This window comes from Zootoca vivipara, chromosome Z2, assembly GCF_965207765.1.
Source record: "Zootoca vivipara chromosome Z2, rZooViv2.hap1.1, whole genome shotgun sequence".
Lineage (NCBI taxonomy): Eukaryota > Metazoa > Chordata > Lepidosauria > Squamata > Lacertidae > Zootoca > Zootoca vivipara.
This window is the reverse complement of record NC_142585.1, coordinates 5,213,190-5,231,506: the sequence shown is the minus strand read 5'-3', so window position 1 is coordinate 5,231,506 and position 18,317 is coordinate 5,213,190. Positions and strand designations below refer to the sequence as shown.

Sequence of the window (18,317 nt, the reverse complement as noted above, 5' to 3'; positions counted from 1 at the left end):
AGGCTGAGGGAGCCAGCGTTTGTCTGCAGACAGTTTTTCCTGGTCATGTGATATCTACTTGGGAACTTCTGTCCGCAACACATTATCTCTACCACTGAACTGCAGGCCCTCAATCATCTTTCTGTTGACAGATTAGGGTGAGTCACAGAGGATCCCGAGGGCATGTTACTGAACACATATTTACAGTTATATGAAACACAGGGGGTTTCTGGTTCCAAAACTGTCACTGATCCAGGTACTGACCAGGTCCAAACCTACTTAGCTTTAGCAAGCTGGTGCCTTTAAGCCATGCACTCAGACTGGGTAGGCCTCTTGGCTGACCCACATAGAGTGGGACCATGGCTAAACCATGCAGTATATGGCAAGGTATCTTTGCAAGGAAACTTATTCTTCATGGCAGGTCTTCTCACTAGTAGGGTATTCTAAAATGCTTTCCAAACCACTAAAACTCAGGCAAGGGCTGTGTGGCTCAGTGGTAGAGCATCTGCTTTGCATGCAATAGATTCCAGGTTCAAACCCTGGCTTCTTTGGATAGAAGTGGGAATAGCCATGGTCTGAAATCCATGGTAGAGCTGTTACCTGTTCACAGGAAATAGCTGTCACAGAGCAACTTCCAGAGGGACAACCATTTTAGCATGCTGCAACAAAAAGAGTCACTTGATCAGATGTCTTAAAGACCAACATTAATCGTAGCTGATTCTACAGCAAATCTGTTCATCTTCAAGGGACTGCAAGACTCCACCATCAGAGAACAAGGGTCTACAAGAAGTGTTTCTATATTCAAATAATACTTTCAGTGAAGTTGGCCGTTCACACGTTTAGCTCAAAAGGAAAAGTTGAGCCAGAGAGATATGTGTAAATTCTTCTAAAAGTTGTATGGTTGCATCAGGACTAGCATGAAATCTACCATCCATGACAAGGTGTTGCTGCTGCCACCAGGAGCCCTGAAATCAGGGCTGTTACATGTTCAGAAAAGAAATCACAGCACAATGAGACGCACTGGATTATACCCAAATGCAGCCTGAAATTTAATGCAATGTATATTAAGTAGTTGCTGCAAAAATGTAGAATTATTAAATATACTGTGTTTTAGGAGTCGATTACATATGCTATGGATGTAGTAATAGTGCATTCATACATTTATACACGTTGCATACAATTATACATTTCTCACCAATCCAGACTAAAATTGTAGACATTTCATTCTTCAAAATAAATGAACACTGTGTTGTTGAGGGTGGGCCTTGTGGACATGCATATATGATGGTGCATTCTACGTTGTAAGCGGAAGAGATGGTATGATAGTGATTGGAAGGAATACTCTGTGGACTGATGAAATTATGACAAACTTGATAGAACAAAGGAAGAAGTACTGATTGCAGAGAAACTTTTAAATGCAAGACTCCAGCCTTCTCCCTACCACCTGTAACACACAGCTCAGAGTTACTGTGCATTGTTATGGGGAGAGAAAAACCCCGTTCCTTAATCTTCGTGGAACCAAATCGCTCAAGAGTTCGACCGCCAGCTTTCTTCTTTTTCCTCTTCTTCTTTTGCCCTTTCCAAAGGTAAATTTTCCCTATTTTCCTCCCCTGCAATTGGCACCAAAGGCAGAGCAAGCCATGTGTTTTACCCATTTGTGCGGGTGCCCTCAAGTGATAACGTCACAAATGTTTTCTGAAAAGCAACATTACTAGTAAACTACCAGTTTGGTTCTAGTACTGTCATTTTCTCACAATTTTACGGTCAGGTGTGCTTCTTCTCCCCTTCACCCCACCCCCACCCCCTCCCAAACCTTCTGGAAGAAGTTGCAATTTCAATGGGAGCCTTGATTCCGTACATGGTTATTTGCCCATTATTCTGTGCCTGAAAAGGAGAATTCCCTGGAGATGTTAAAAGAGAGAGAGAGAGAGAGAGAGAGAGAGAGAGAGAGAGAGAGAGAGAGAGAGAGAGAGAGAGAGAGGAATATATACGATCTCCGGTCCATATAGTCTAAGGCATTTTGACAACGGCTCCATGGCCTTTCAATATATTAAGATGCCTGTCAACGAACAGCACAGGAGGGGGAAGTAAAGCAAAACACAAAAATATGGCCAACGTGTACTACTGATTAATCTGGCTCTTTATGGAACAACCCAGGGGCGCCCTCTGCTTTGCTGTTGCAATAAATCTGTGTTTTCAATGCAGCGAGTCAGACGTCCAAGTGTTTTTCCTCCGGTTGAAAACAGACAATAAATCACATCGACTACTACAGATGCTTATGTCAACTATAAATCCCTGGCTCCATCATTGCAGAAGGGCGGACCTTCCTAGCCTATTTAACAAGTCAAAACAAAAGGAGGGGAACAGAGAAGAGGGTTGTAGACCTTGGCATGTAAAAGGTTCTGGGGTTTGATTGCTGGTATCTCTAGGTACAGTGTTTCTCTTATATTTTTCCTCAAAAAAACCCACGGTGGCTTATTTTAAGGGGATGTCTTATTTTTTTATTAAGTATGGTACAGTTTTGTAAGTATGGTACAGGCTTGTCACTATGGCTTATTTTCGGGGTATGGCTTATTTTCGGAGAAACACGGTAAGTGTGAAACCAGGGGTGGAGAACCTATGGCCCATCAGATGTTGTTATTTATTATTTGTTTATTAAATTTATATACCACCCTTCATCAAGAGACCACAGGGTGGTTTACAACATGGAACACATAATAAAAAGGACACCACCACCCACTTAAAAGGCCATAGGCTGATTAACAGCCAAAGGCCTGGTTGAAGAAGAATGCTTGTCTGGCACCTAAAAATGTTAGAAAGGCATCCGGTGAGCCTCCCTGCGGAGAGTATTCCACAACAGGGAGGCCAACACAGAAGGCCCGTTCTCATGCTGCCACCCTCTTGACCTCTCATGGAGGAAAAACACAAAGAAGGGCCTCAGATGATAATCTTGGGGTCTGGGTCAATTTACATGTGAAGAGGCGGTCCTTGAGATATTGGGGTCCTGGGCCATTTAAGGGTTTATAGGTGAGCACCAGCACTTTGAGTTGGACCTGGAAACTAACTGGTAACCAATGCAGTTGGGCCAGGATTGACATTATATGCTCAACCCGCCTTGTCCTGGTGAGCAACCTGGACGCCAAATTTTGCACTAGCTGAAGTTTCCAATGTTGCTATGTATAAACAAACGGTTTTGAGACTTCAGCAAACTAAATAACTCAAGGGAACTGATGAAGCAGCCACACACCAGTCTGTTGGAACTGTGCAGCTTTATTCAAAACGAAGACAGTGTGGTGTTTCTACTCCTGCCAAGAGATTTGCACTTGACACTAAATGCTTGTACATTTGTATAAGGTGACCAGCTAACCTGCAAAGGAGATGCAGACTATTATGTACAGTTGTACTTAAAAGTTAAGTTTTAAAAAGTCACATTTTTTACATAGGATTCCACCTGACGGTCCTATACTGTGAACAAAAGAATCAAATAACTGTGTAAAAAGAGAAGTAGCAAAGTCACCAGAAACCCCAGCTTGGGAGAAGCAAAGTGCGACACACACGTTGTTAAACTGGATTCGTTCTTTCAGCTGCAAATAATAATAATAATAATAATAATAATAATAATAATAATAATAATAATAATAAACAACTTGGGATGTGCCATTTATAAAAAATGATAAAAGTCAAATTCTCTAGGATTGTCCAGTATTCCTTGGGTCCCATTCTGCTTTTTGGTGCCAATATACCAACTCTGCATGTCTATTTTTAAGGTGTCATTTTTATCCCAGTACATGGTTAAAAAATATATATCCATTGACTTGCTGGATATGTTCAAGAGAAATGTGGAAGATCTTCAGTCTACTTTCACAACGCTGTAAATCTTACTAACGAACCAGAAGCACGCAAAAAATCCAATTGTTCCTAAAAAAGAAGAAGAAAGTTGAGATGTTTACATGCTCCTGGAATGCAAAAGGCGCCCTTCCTGAACAGGGTGAATTGTTAGGTAGTTCTTGTTACACGATCTAGCACTTGCTTGGGTTACTTTCTCTTTTGTCAGAGAATGGTAGGCTAGAGGGTGTGTTGGTCTGAGTTTGCAAGGCACATCTTACCTTCTTAAGTAAAACTGCATGCTCAGGATCACTTAACACGCACATCAATTACGCCAAAATTGTTAGAAAAATCCTGAGTGTGAAAAGTTGACTTGAAAACTTAAGTCACATGCAGAGATTATCTATTTAAAATAATAGGGGTTATCTATTTAAAACTTCAGCGTAAGGCTGAAGTTAACCCACGCTTGCTCAAGAAGAAACAAAGCTCCTGTTAACCTAGCAGCCATCTGTACAGATATATACAGTATACTAGCTGGCCCTGCCACGCATTGCTGTGGGTCCCCAGTTCCATTTCCTGCAAACCTGAGCTATCCCGTCCCCGTCCTGCCCCCAGCCGCAACGCAGGTGAGTCCCTACCTCCGTTCCCTGCAAACCTGAGCTATCCTGTCCCCATCCTGCCCCCAGCCGCAATGCAGGCGAGTCCCCAGCTCTGTTCCCTGCAAACCTGAGCTGACGTGTTTTGGGACGTGGGTGGCTAGGGGCAGGATCCCAGTGTGGCCCTTTGTGGAGGAATGGCCATTCTGGCAGTTATAGCATATTGGTTACGGAGATGCAGGTTCGGCCTTCTATTTCCCAGGATGCACACTGTCCCACCCTTGGAGACGCAGCTTCTGGGTTCTATTTCCCAGCATGTCCGGCAGTGTCTGCTGAGTTTTGAAGTCCACAAAATGGGGTTTTACCTTGCGCTGGGGTGTTATCTGTATATGCAAATGGTATGTGGACACACGCTTATTCACATGCGACGTTGTGTCCAAATTTCATTGGCACTGGTCAAGCGGTTTTGGTGAGAGGTGGAGACCAACACACAAGCCCCTTTTACATTTTTCTATATATAGAGATATATATTTCATTTTTAACATTTAAGCTTTACAATCCAAGCTGAATATCCACTGAATTGTCCACCCACCATTTTCTCAGTGGCAATGCCATGGGCCTAACCCTGTGACTCACTACCCAGAGTCACTTCTGGGAAGCTGGGAAGAATGTACAGCACACCACCATGAGAATGGAGATAGAAGGACTCAAGTCAATTATTCTGGACTCATAGTGTTCTGTGAGCCTTAAGAACAGCCCTGCTGGATCAGGCCAGTGGTCCATATAATCCAGCATCCTGTTCTCACACTGGTGAACCAGGTGCTTCTGGGAAACCCCCAAGCAGAGCCTGAGTGCAAAAGCAACTCTCTCCTCCTGCATTTTCCAGCAACTGCAATAAAGAAGCTCCCAGTGTCCTGGAAGGCACATGGAATTGCCTGCCTCTTTGTGCACCGACTCTATGTTGCAAACGTGCCTGCAAACGTGACATGAAGGCTTGCAACATAATCCTGCTGTGTGGGAATTCCTTGCAGATGGCCGCAATGCCTGGAGACAGTCAAGTTGTGCATCCATAGCAGTGACCAGAGAAGGAATGCAGAGAAAAGAAACGCCACGGTGCCTCTGCAGCAACACAACCAGGCCCCTTCATGTGCCCCACCTGCAACAACACATGTCTCTCTCCTGTGTCAGTCTCTACAGCAACAGCAGGAGCTGTAACTCTCCAACAGTTTGACTTTACCCCTGAAGGTGCACTCTTCCAATGTCTCCCGAGACAAACAGATGCCAAAAACAGTATGCGCACTGAGGTCTAACATGGTTGAGCATAAAGGCAGAATTCCAATACTCCAAATAACTACAAAGCAATGCTCATGTCATGTGTTCCCTCCATGTGTACACCAAACATGAAGAGGGAGTAGAGACGTGCCCCACTGGACACATCTGAGCTTGATTAGTTATGCCTGCGTGTGCAACAGTCTTCATGCATGCATGCATCTTCCATGTGATCAAGGGTTCATGCACAGCTAGGTGCACACAGGTGTCCCTCTGCAGGTATTCAGCTTAGCACGCATCCATTGGAAAGAGAAGCACAACGATGGAGGTGAGAGGACACCAGACCAGGTCCCAACTCCCTTGCCACCCTGTACAGAGGTGGGTGGCTCTTTGCACCATATGTGGACATTGCAAGAACACAACAACCTACCCCACATTCCTTTCAGGGAAAGGACATAGCTCAAGTGGTGGATGGAGCATCTGTTTTGCATATACGGTAGAAGTATCTGGGTTCAACCCCTAGCATCTGGGAGAGACCAGTAACTGCAATCCTAGAGAGTCACTGCCTGGGTAGACGATACTGAGCTAGGCAAGCCAACATTCTGATTCCTGCTACTTAAAATTTACTACTTAAATTTTGCATCTGTGGTCACTCTTCTGAGCCACCTTGTTTTGGGGGGTGGGGGAGGGGGTTGTTACGGGTTAAGGGGGGATCAGCATTAAGAAATAGACTCTGGTTGCTGCCTTTTCCCAAGACATTCACATTTCCCACAGAACTATCTCTATCACAAATGTATTTCATACACACTACTAGATAGTGAGCCATGAGAGAAGCACAATGGCTTTGCGAGCATCTCCTTATGAACTGACTCCTTATGCATGCACACAGATTAGGCAGGTCAGTAGCTGCTGCTAACCAAAAGAAGGCACCCTTACAAAGGAAAAATAAAAGGGTTCACCCCAACCCTCTCCCCTTACAAGCACTGCTGCCCTCTTCCCCACCACCATGACACACCTGGCTTGCTATTCTAGTCCCCTCATATGCCACTTCTCTTTTTCCCCAGTTAAGGCTTTTTCCCCCCACAGCCTGCTATTATGTTCTGCAGATTACCCTCTTTCGCAGGGTTTGCAGCTATCATCCTTTCAAACAGTGGGGGGACGGCAGATTTACTGCGCTTGATAGGAGATCATAGGCCAGCCACAAAAGGATATTTAATTCCTTTATGGGCTTGACATCTCAAAGTCTTTCCAGTCTGCAGTCGATTCTCACTCCTCCCCACTGTGTGAGGCACTCCTATCTGGCACTAGTGTGACCTCTGTGGCCTCCCGATCTCACATTTAGAATTTTTGTTTTCTAGGGATTCTCAGATGGATAGATGGAGAGTTAGACAGACAGAGAGCACATAAACACACACACACACTCCCTATGCACACATAAACATCTAGGAGTTCAAAAAAGGATTTCCCGTTCCTAGATGTTCCGACAGGCTTTACACATATTGCACTGGTGTTGAAAGATCTGCACTGGCTACCTATTAGCTACCGAGCCAAATTCAAGGTTTCATTGTTGATATTTAAAGTCCTAAACATCTGGGGAAGGGTAGGATAAGAGCATAAGTACAGTCCAGCTGGACAAGGCCAGTTACCCATCAAATCCAGCATCCTGTTCTCATAGTGACCAACCAGCTGCCAATGGGATGGATATCTAGCAGAGCTTTCTTCTAAAATGATAAAATACATCTATTTTAATGGGTGCATTATAACCTTCTGAGCTAAGAACACTCACTGATTCTTGGAGGGGTAGATTTGGGGTAACCTCTCCTCTCGCCCCTGGTAGTTCCTTGAAGAGCTTTAGATGGAACCCCAGAACTACACTTCCTCACAATGAGACAGTTCTAGTCTCCCTTAGGACCAAGGCTCCCCAAACTCTCTTGGGATCCTACCATCTCAAGCAGAATAAAACACAGCCAAGAGTCTATTGGTGTTCCAATATAAGCACAAGCAGGCATAGGGTGGAGAGAGTGGATAAGAGAAAAGTTTTACTCCTTATAGAATACTAGGAACTCATGCAGCACTCAGTAAAGCTGGGTGCTGCAAGACTCAGAGCAGGCAAAAGGAAGAGTTTCTTTCAAACAATACAAAGTTAAACTATGAAATTTGCTTCCACAAGAGATAGTGATGGCCACCAAAAGAGGAGGATGGAGGATAAAACTATCAACAGCTACTAGCCACGATGGCTATCTGCTCCCTACACTCGGAATATCCGCTGCTGGGAACCGCAGGTGGAGCAAGTGCTCTTGCACTCAGAGTCTGCTTGTGCACCCCCCACAGGCATTTATCTGGGTTGCCACTGTGAGATCAGGATGCTGGACTAGATGGGCCATTGGCTTGATCTGGTAGGATGCGTCTTATGTCATAAACATATTGCATTCCCAACAAAAAAGTGAAGATTTAGACAAGTTCGAGCAACCAGAGAGCCTGTGGGTCTTAATACATGAATAATAAAATGGGCATTCCCATATTAATTATTTGGACTCAAAGTCAAAGTGTGGCTTCTAAAGGCTCCATCAAGATAAAGAGCAAAGGTCAGAATTCCATTGCTGGAGAATTACTACAAACCAAGATCTCCTTTAGCAAAACCACAACGCCAGCGATCTAGCGATACGGTGGTGACTGGAAGGAAACTCAATAAAGCTGTTCAGCTATCCAAGTTCAGCCATCCTTGCCGACACTAAAACCTGTGATCAATTAGTGCAAGCAAAAGAAATAATTGGAAACACAGGTCAAGAACAAAGCTGCATTCCCCACCCCCCGTGTTTTTGCAAACAGAGACCCTTCAACGCACCTCTCTCACTACCGAGGTAGCTGTCCAAATCCAACCTCCCTATAACATCCAACTTAAAAGTGCCCAGCTGAAAAGGCTATGTTTTGCATTATCAGTAGCTTTCACCAAGCAAAACAGGATGTTTTCCTAAATAAAAGCATTTTATGGAACATAAAATACCATTCTGATAGCTCATAGTAAACTGTCACGAGGGTTCCTATCTTAAAGGTTACAGACTGATGTGAAGAACAAGGAGGTTATTAAGTTGCTCATGTCCTCCCCCAAAAAAACTTAAGCCTGAAAAAAAACCCTTATCAGGAGAATAACACCTTTGAAGGCAGAACACCACACATGTCTTATATGGCATTTTATGGAACACGAGATAGTAGGATTTATCGGAGGTGAATATACTAGAATAAATGAACCACTTGTTCTCACCAGTAAGGGAGTTATTGTTCTTTATTTGAAGAAAATATGGAATTCCTGAAGATGGAATTTAAGTTTCATGAAGCAACTAAGTCCCGCTCCAGTGGTTGATATCTATTATTATAATTGTGCATTGCCCTTCAGCAAAAAACAATAAAAACAAAACAGGAAATTCCCCCAGGGCTATCTGGGAAACCATTAGATCCATCAAACTCTGAGAGCCAACCATCCTCATAAGTCCCTCACCACTGGGGGAGGGGAGGAGGTGCTGAGAGCCTAAATCTCATCAGGAAGTGATGTAACCATGACAAGGGACTGGTGTCAATATTCCCCACTTTCAGGTCACCCTCTTCCTGCCCAGCCAAGAAAACAAGGTCCAGAGTGTGACTTGTTGTGCCATGAAGTCCTGAGACACCTGCTTTGGCATGGACACCGAGGTCCCTCAACACTGCTTCAGTCTCAGTGATACAGGCCAGATCGGCCTCTTCATCCCCAATCAGATCACAGATGAGAGAGGTCTTATTCAAAGCCAACCTGGCATTCAACAGCAGCAGCACTGTGGACCTGAGGGCTGGCTGATAAGACAGCCACAATTCCCCAGGTTGGAGGGAGCCACTAACTGCCTCTACTGTGTGCCCCTCACCACACATGGTATCTTCCCCTTGCCTAGAACCACTGTAGTTGTGGTTTCCCCTGCTCTCTTCAGCTCCTCTCTTTCCAGGCACACCTTACCTCCCTCAATTTAGAAAAAAACAACCCCAAATTATTTAAAATTATTTTTTTAAAAAAAAAACAGTTTAAAAAGCAGTTAAAACAAATTTAAACATTTTAAACCATTACAAGGCCATCCCCAGAGAAAATAATGTTATGGGGATGGCGCTTGCCTCTCCCTGATGCCGCTCCCTACAAAGGGGGCAGTGCCATCTCCTACTCCCCTGGTAGATTCAGCCCAGGTGGGTTCTCAGTCAGCAAGCCAGCAAGAGGGGGGGGGGTGGAACAGGGCAGTCTTCCCTCTGCTGGCCAAAGGTGCAAAAATGCCTGCTTCCTCGAGAGGAGGGGGAATTCCAGTGGCTGTGGAGGTGGGCCAGATGAACAGCTCTCTCCTCCATTGTTGATCTCTGGCTGCTGCTACCCCTGAGAGTGTCTTGGGACTGAAAGGGCAGAAGGCTGGGAAGCTAACCATGGGTGCAGAAAGAGCCAGGGGCAGTTGGTGCCAGCTATTTCTGGTTTTGTCCCCATCCTCCTCCCTGCTAAATTCCACAAGGAGAAACCTGAGGCTAAGGAACACAAAACTGACAGCCACCCAGACCACTTGATGGTGGAGGCTGGTAAAAAGGCAGAAGTTGGTGGGGCACTGGGCAGCATCCCATTTGCCCTAATGGTCCAGCCTGCACTTCCGCCCTCTACAAATCTACAGAGGACACTTTTTTCAATGGAACATTAGCTAAACTGGAGGATTCACTGCACCACACTGAACAAGGGATTCACAAAATACTCTGCTGATGTAGACAACAATGCCTTCTAGTTACAGGCCTGAGCGGAGGGAACCAGCTATTTCCAAACCATGTATTTACAGGGACCACTTCTCTAATTAAAACACAACACTGAAAGACAAGCACACATGTGGTAGCAGATTTTCTTCTTCATAATCTTGTCTGAATTACACCCCTCCCTCCCCCTTTATTGCATTATAGACATCACTCTAATATATGTCAGAAGCAGCCTGTTTGTCCAAAGTGCCCTTTCTTCTAGAAAGGGCACAACATTCACATATCTCTTGCTGCAACATTTTGCAAGCCAGAGCCTCCGTCACTAGCTCTGGAAGCTCTGAGTGCATGAAGAATGCAAAGGGCATAACATTGCACAAAAAAAGGAGAGGCTCACCAGGCAAGTAATTCCTTTTTTAGATCTATTCAAGATGGTGGTCATTGCCATAGTCTTGTGGCAGAAAATCCCACAAGTTAACTATGTGCGTTTTACTGTCGGTCACTCTGCATTCCCCAATTCTATATACAGATGTAATACAGATATAATAGTTAAAAATTTACCAAAAGAGGAGATTGGTCGATTACAAGATAAAGTGGGGTTGAAAGTAGTAAATAAAACTAAATACCTTGGAATATGGATTACTAATAATACAAACAATTTGGTTAAAGATAATTATACAAAAGTATGGAAAGAGGTAAAGAGAGATTTGGTCATTTGGAATGGGCTAAATTTATCATTGCTAGGAAGAATTGCGACCATAAAAATGAACATCTTACCCAGAATGCTCTTTTTGTTCCAAATGCTGCCAATATTGGGAACAGGAAATAACATCTTCAAACAATGGGAAAAAAGACCTCACTAAATTCATTTGGAATTATAAACCAGCTAGAGCAAAAATTTTCTTTAATGTCTTCATCGGCATCCAGTATAAGCACTTATACTAGTAGCCTGTTGGTTTTTGGAGAGCTTTATTCGAAGGGTTGAGAGTCGCTCATTAATGCCGGTAGGGACTTCTGACAGGAGCTTCACAAGGTCGTTTTTGATAGTGAAGCCTACTCCATGTATTCAATGTTCTTGTTCAGATAGACCTTTCCAGAAGAATGCGTAGCCTCCTTTTTCTTCCTTCAGTTGTCCCTCGCCTGCTCTTCAAGTCTCTTGAAGCACTGCAATATCGATGTTAAAATGTCGCAGCTCTCTTGCGATGGCAGTTCTGCGTTCAGGATGCTCGCTGTCTGTGTTATCTGACAAAGTCTGTATATTCCAGGTTCCAAAGTTCAATTGTCTTTTACAACCGCTATGTGGTGATCCCACTGGGCGCGGTAATCCAGTCAGGGGAAAAGGGAGGCAGACTATGTTTAGGGCACCTTTTCCAGCCCCTCCCCCTTCTCGGGGTGAGCAGAGTGGATCCTAAAAAGGGTTGCTCAGTCATGGATACAGCTGCCGAGCTGCTCAACTGCCTCTTTCCTTGAGTCAGAACAACTGAATCTGTATCTACCGCTCATGTGCCGGTTCATGACTAGGGGCTTCCAGATTTCACGATCCTGCCCCCGTTACCATTTGCCGATCGCCATGGGACTTTTGGGGTTTGGGTTGGATTTTTGGAAGATGCCTGTGCGTGATTTTTTTTATGTGTGTAGATCAGTGCACGCTGACCAACACACAGTCTTCGCAGTAGGGCTCTGTTCGATGGCATGAAGAAGTCACGACAAATGCAACAGATCAGTAATGCAACAGATCAGGAACTACTTCCAGTCTGCATGTGCTCTATAGAAGTACTCCGTGCTGACATGGAGAAAAGCTGCATTTTTACATTCACTGTAGTGTGTTTCTTGGTTCCCCACCACCAATGACCACAACTCAGTTGTGAAGTATCTGCAAAAGATCCTAGGTTTCATCCCCGGCATCTCCAGCTACGACTGGAAAAGACTTCCTGTCTGAATTTCTGGAGAGTCACTGCCTGTGTTCCTAGGTAATGTCGCAATACTTGAAATGTCTATATCGCACCTGAATCTTTGCAAACGTGCATTTAAGGGGGGGGGGGGAGAGAAGAATTCAAAGCTCTGGCCAATTGCAAGAAAGCAAAAAACAGAATATATCCTGCACTCTGGCAACATGTGTGTGTGTACGGACATTGGTTTTCTGCACCCAAGGACTCTCTACATCATACCACTTTCAATTGCCACACAGTGGGGGCTGCTTCCGGAATCTGGAATTCTAAACACAATTTACCCAGGACATCAAGACTCAATTTTGAAAATGGCAAGAACTCACAAGTGAAAATGATGATCACAAAACAGAGGGTATGGAGTAGCCACCTGCTTCCAACTAAATGCAGCATTTTCTTCTGTGTCCAAGCACGTAAGGAGGACAGTAATCATAAAGCTATTCCTGCAGAAAATATACCCATTCACTTACCATATTATTACTCGGAGAATCATACTGAAAATTGCTAGCTACAAATTTAGAAGAACAGAAATAATAATTGCAAGAAGCAGCATGGTATTAGGCCAGCACAACAGGGTCCTGTGTTACCCTCATGGGCTATTGGGGGAGCCCTGAAGAAGCCCAAGCTAGGGGCCCAGAAGGGGTGGGAGAGGGGGGAAGAGTCAGACACACAAATCCAGGCACTGCCACCTCACCCATAAATCCACTTGTCTTCCATGGAAGGGTAGAGCACCACCCAGCCACATTCTCCTTCAGTGCTCTGGCTCCTGTTGCCTGGGCATGGGAACCCACAGTTAGGATCACTAAATGGCAAGGAAAATACCTATTGCCTTCTGGGACCTTTTTCTGCCAGAAGGCCACATACCCTAAAGGGAACCTGCCTTGCCCCACCCTCCAGCCCAAGGAACCTTCAGGAGGGTGTTGCTGCTGGAGGAACAGCTGTGAGGGGTGAGAGACTCAGTGTTGGCCAGCAGGTAAAGCCTTTCCCCACCTCCTTGCTCCGCCCTCCAGCCCTAGGAGCCTTCATAAGGGAGCTGTTTCCAGAGGAAGAACTGAGGGGTGAGAGACTGTTTGCCATCAGGGGGTGGTTGGTTTCACCTGTGCAGCTGCACCTCCAGCATGAAGAACCTTTGGAAGGGGAGTCTCTGGAGTATGTGTGCATGAACTTAGCAGTGCTTAGTTTATTTTGGGGCTGCTATTTTGTTAACGTTGTTTTATAGACTACAAATGCTGTATTAATTTGTTCATCATATAATATGACCTTTGTTTAATTGCGATGTTTAGCCCATTTTTTAATTTGCTCCTTTGCTTTGTTAACAGTGTTTTATGGATTGTAATTGTTCCACCAATTATTTGTTGATTATTCTATATGACTTATGCTGTACATGGGATGTTCTATAATGTTATTGCTATTTATTGTTTATAAACTGCTTTGGGATGCATCAGAATGAAAAGCAGAATAGAAATATAATAAATCAAATCTGCTTTCTGGGAGCCACATACCCTGTTTCCCCTATTTTAAAACATAGTCCTAAAATAAGCCATAGCAGGATTTTTAAGCATTCAAGGAATATAAGCCATACCCCAAAAATAAGACATAGTGATAGGTGCAGCAGCAATGCCGGCCACGGCAGAAGGTAGCAATGCTGAGTTGGGCCTGATACAAAAGTGGGCAGAACAATGGACATAACTTACTGTAGTTCAGAAGGTTATTTTCCACCCATGCAAGCCACAGGTCTACACACACACACACACACACACACACACACAAACACACACACTTTATTCCCCCCCTTTCAGGCAAGCAAGAGACATCATTATCGTTCAAGGATACATGCCAACCAGGCAAAAGCACAAGGGGGGGCATGTTCTGGGTAGAAATCAGAAGGCAAAACAGAGAGGCCTGGCTATCATAGCTGCTTTGTATTTTCCATGGCACTTGTTTGGTCAGGCTACAAACCTCCAACCCAAAGTTTGAAGGATAAGGAACACACCCATCTTCCTTCTCACAAGCTGATTACCTGCTCTTTTTCATGGTTTGCCAATGGTGCAAAGCAGGAATTGCCTTCAACCCATGATTCAAAAATGTGGTTTGAAAGTGGGTTTGCAAGCCACAGTTTGGAGACAATAATCAGCACTCAGAGAGCTGGAACAAGCAAGCAAAGTGATATGTTCCTAAGCCTCCAAACTGTGATTGGCACATGGCGTCTAAACAAGACCTTAAAGTGAGAACACACAGGTGTAAACTTTGCTACGGCATATTTAAGCCTCACTGCTCTTCGTATCAAGGAGATCAGGGCCGACATATCGGACGATTTTAATCCCTTTCAGCAGCAGCTGTGACAATTTCAATTATCATTTCCTATATGAAAAGGATATTTCTGATTCTAGCAATTTACATCACCCAAGCGAAACTGAAATTGGCAGCTAACCCAAGCTAAACCCAGACAGGCATTAGCATACTGCTTTAGTTCAGATTTAAAACATTTTTTTTTGTTTTAATGCTAGAATTTATTTGGGGTAAATTATAGGGGGGCCATCTGGAACTTGCCTGCAGAGCTGTGGACTTAAAGAAGCTGGGAAAACCAATTCCCATATTTACTTACTAATAATTTGAAATTGGTGAAATTAAATCCTACTCGCCTTCTACTTCCATCTGACTGAAGACAGCTAAAGAAGAAATCCTTCTGCAAGGCCACAAGCAAGGATGAGAAAACCGTTGAATGAAACCTTCCAGGAGAGCAGCCATGTTTGCTTTTTTATGCAAGGGCGAGTAGGAACACAGGGAGCTGCCTTATACAGATTCAGACTACAGTATTGGGTCCATTTAGTTCGGTAATACCTACACTGACTGGCAGCAACTCTCCAAGGTTTTTCCAGACAAAAGGCTTTTCCCACCATCCCCACCAGGAGTTGCCAGGGATTGAACCTGGGAACTTTCTGCATGGAAGGCAAATGTTCTGCCATAGAGCTAAAGCCCCACTCTACCCCTGCCATAAGCCAAAAGCCAAAAGTCTTGTGGCACCTTAAAGACTCAAAATATCATAATAAACACTTGATAATTTTGTTTGTCTTTAAGGTGCCAAAAAGACTCTTTGTTGTCATGAATAGCAAGAGTAACATGATTCTAGCAGAATTTGGGGAATTATTATTATTTTTCACTTTTATCATGTTGTTGTTGTTGTTGTTTAGTCGTGTCCGACTCTTCGTGACCCCATGGACCAGAGCACGCCAGGCACTCCTGTCTTCCACTGCCTCCCGCAGTTTGGTCAGACTCATGTTCGTAGCTTCGAGAACACTGTCCAACCATCTCGTCCTCTGTCCCCTTCTCCTTGTGCCCTCCATCTTTCCCAACATCAGGGTCTTTTCCAGGGAGTCTTCTCTTCTCATGAGGTGGCCAAAGTATTGGAGTCTCAGCTTCACGACCTGTCCTTCCAGTGAGCACTCAGGGCTGATTTCCTTCAGAATGGGTAGGTTTGATCTTCTTGCAGTCCATGGGACTCTCAAGAGTCTCCTCCAGCACCATAATTCAAAAGAATCAGTTCTTCGGTGATCAGCCTTCTTTATGGTCCAGCTCTCACTTCCATACATCACTACTGGGAAAACCATAGCTTTAACTACAGTGGTACCTCTACTTACAAATAACTCTACTTACGAATTTTTCTACTTACAAATGGAGCTCCGTCCACCATCTTGGATGCGGTTTACATAGGATCCATTCTACTTACGAATTTTTAGATAGGGTTGCTTCAACTTACAAATTTTTTCTCCCAATGCATTCCTATGGGATTCGACTTACAATTTTTTTCGACTTACAAATGTGTGTTCAGAACGCATTAAATTCGTAAGTAGAGGTACCACTGTATACGGACTGTATACGGACCTTTGTCGGCAAGGTGATGTCTCTGCTTTTTAAGATGCTGTCTAGGTTTGTCATTGCTTTTCTCCTAAGAAGCAGGCGTCTTTCGTAACTGCTGTCAGCATCTGCAGTGATCATGGAACCCAAGAAAGTAAAATCTCTCACTGCCTCCATTTCTTCCCCTTCTACAGTGGTACCTCTACTTATGAATTTAATGTGTTCCGAACACACATTTGTAAGTCAGAAAAAATTGTAAGTTGAATCCCATAGGAATGCATTGGGAGAAAAAATTCGTAAGTCAAAGCAACCCTATCTAAAAATTCATAAGTAGAAAAAATCCTATCTAAACCGCATCCAAGAAGGCGGACGGAGCTCCATTTGTAAGTAGAAAAAATTGTAAGTAGATTTATTCGTAAGTAGAGGTACCACTGTATTTGCCAGGAGGTGATGGGAGCAGTGGCCATGATCTTAGTTTTTTTGATGTTGAGCTTCAGACCATATTTTGCTCTCTCCTCTTTCACCCTCATTAAAAGGTTCTTTAATTCCTCACTTTCTGCCATCAAGGTTGTGTCATCAGCATATCTGAGGTTGTTGATATTTCTTCCGGCAATCTTAATGTTATGCTCCCTGAATACGCTATCCATTTGTAAGCTCGATCCACCTTACAAATGCACATTGTCCTGGTTCACACGTACAGTAAGAAATCAGCATATTTGCACTTTTGATTACTGGCAGGTGAATGTTAGAAATTTCCTTTCAGTGCTGAATAAGCCCTTTATATGGCAGAAGAGCATTCACAGCCTCATAGTAATACTCTGAAAGAAAGCACCCAGAATAAAATGGCCCAGGAATGCATGAATTAATGATGGCCACATTCAAACCCAACATTTAAAGCAGTATCACACCACTTTAAACAACCATGGCTTCGCCCAAAGAATCCTGGGAACTGCAACTAACTAAGGGTGCTGAGAGTTGTTAGGAAACACCCCACCCCATTCCCCTCACAGAGCTCCAATTACCAGAGTTCCCTAGCAAGGATTGATTGCTGAACCATTCTGGTTCCTGTAGCTCTGTGAGGGGAATAGGAGTCTCCTAAGAACTCTCAGCACCTTTAACAGACTGGTTCCCATAATTCTTTGGTGGAAGCCCCAGCTGTTGAAAGTTGCATCCAATTGCTTTAAATGTATGTTGGAAAGGTGGTTGATGCCTTTGTGCTCTGAGTGGGTCTCATGTGTCACATGCTCCCACACATACTCTTTTCTTGTGCCCTCCAGATGTTTTAGACTACAACTCCAAATATCGCTGGCCATTGACCTTTTGTAGTCGAAATCATATGGCAGCCACCCGGATAGGGAAGGCTGTTTAAGCCCATATTCTGCCATACTGGGACTTTAAGATATCAGGGGCGGGGGAGAAAGGAAGAGCTTGCAGCTGAGTAGCAATGTAGTATGAACCTTGCAAGCAGAAGGCCTCACCTTCAATCCATAGCACCTCCTGTTCAAAGGATCACAGGCAGGATGACTCATCTAAGGCAGAGGGCAGCGAATCCTAACTTGCATGGAACCAAAGTCTAGCTTGGTACAAGGTGCCTTCGCATATGCCCCTATACGTAAGACACATCTCCCAACTCTGAGACGCTCAAAGACTTGAGAAATCAACTCACCAGTAAAAAGGAAGAAAATCAAGACCATGATCATTGTATATCCGAAGTATAAAATGGTGCTGGCAGTTCCTGTGATCTGAAGTTTTGAGAAGAAATAATGGACTGCATAGATGAAGAGATAGACGGCGGTGAAGCTGCTGGTTAAGAATGACCTCCACCACCAATGATAATCCTAGAGGCAAATCAAAAGAGGTTAAGAGGCAGGGAAAGCATGAAAGACCCAAAAAAATCCTTCCCATGTTTATTTAGTGGACAAGCCTTAAGCTGTCCTTGCACCTGTCCACACTTACTAGTCTGAACTATGCTTTTTTAGATTTGTTTCCCAGAATTCTATTTCACAAATCCCTGCAGGACAAATCTGGCCTACCAAGCCGCTTCCATGGCCTGCCAGCCCCTGCAAAATCAGGTGCTTCTTCGGTTTGCCCTTCTCTTCCTCCTCCTGAC

The 18,317-nt window shown here is 44.1% G+C and overlaps 1 protein-coding gene across 2 annotated transcripts in view; it reads right to left on the bottom strand.

The window, feature by feature from the left end:
* Positions 1-3,229: 3,229 nt before the first annotated feature.
* The window catches only part of LOC118083811 (transmembrane 9 superfamily member 2), a 61,258-nt gene continuing 46,170 nt past the window's right edge, over positions 3,230-18,317 (bottom strand). For both annotated transcript variants that reach the window (XM_060270535.2, XM_060270534.2), the window contains 2 exons: positions 17,874-18,045; positions 3,230-3,897 (listed from right to left, as the gene is read on the bottom strand). In XM_060270535.2, the coding sequence (XP_060126518.2) occupies positions 3,830-3,897; positions 17,874-18,045 (240 nt within the window). In that variant the 3' untranslated portion in view covers positions 3,230-3,829. The remainder of the gene's footprint in view (positions 3,898-17,873; positions 18,046-18,317) is intronic.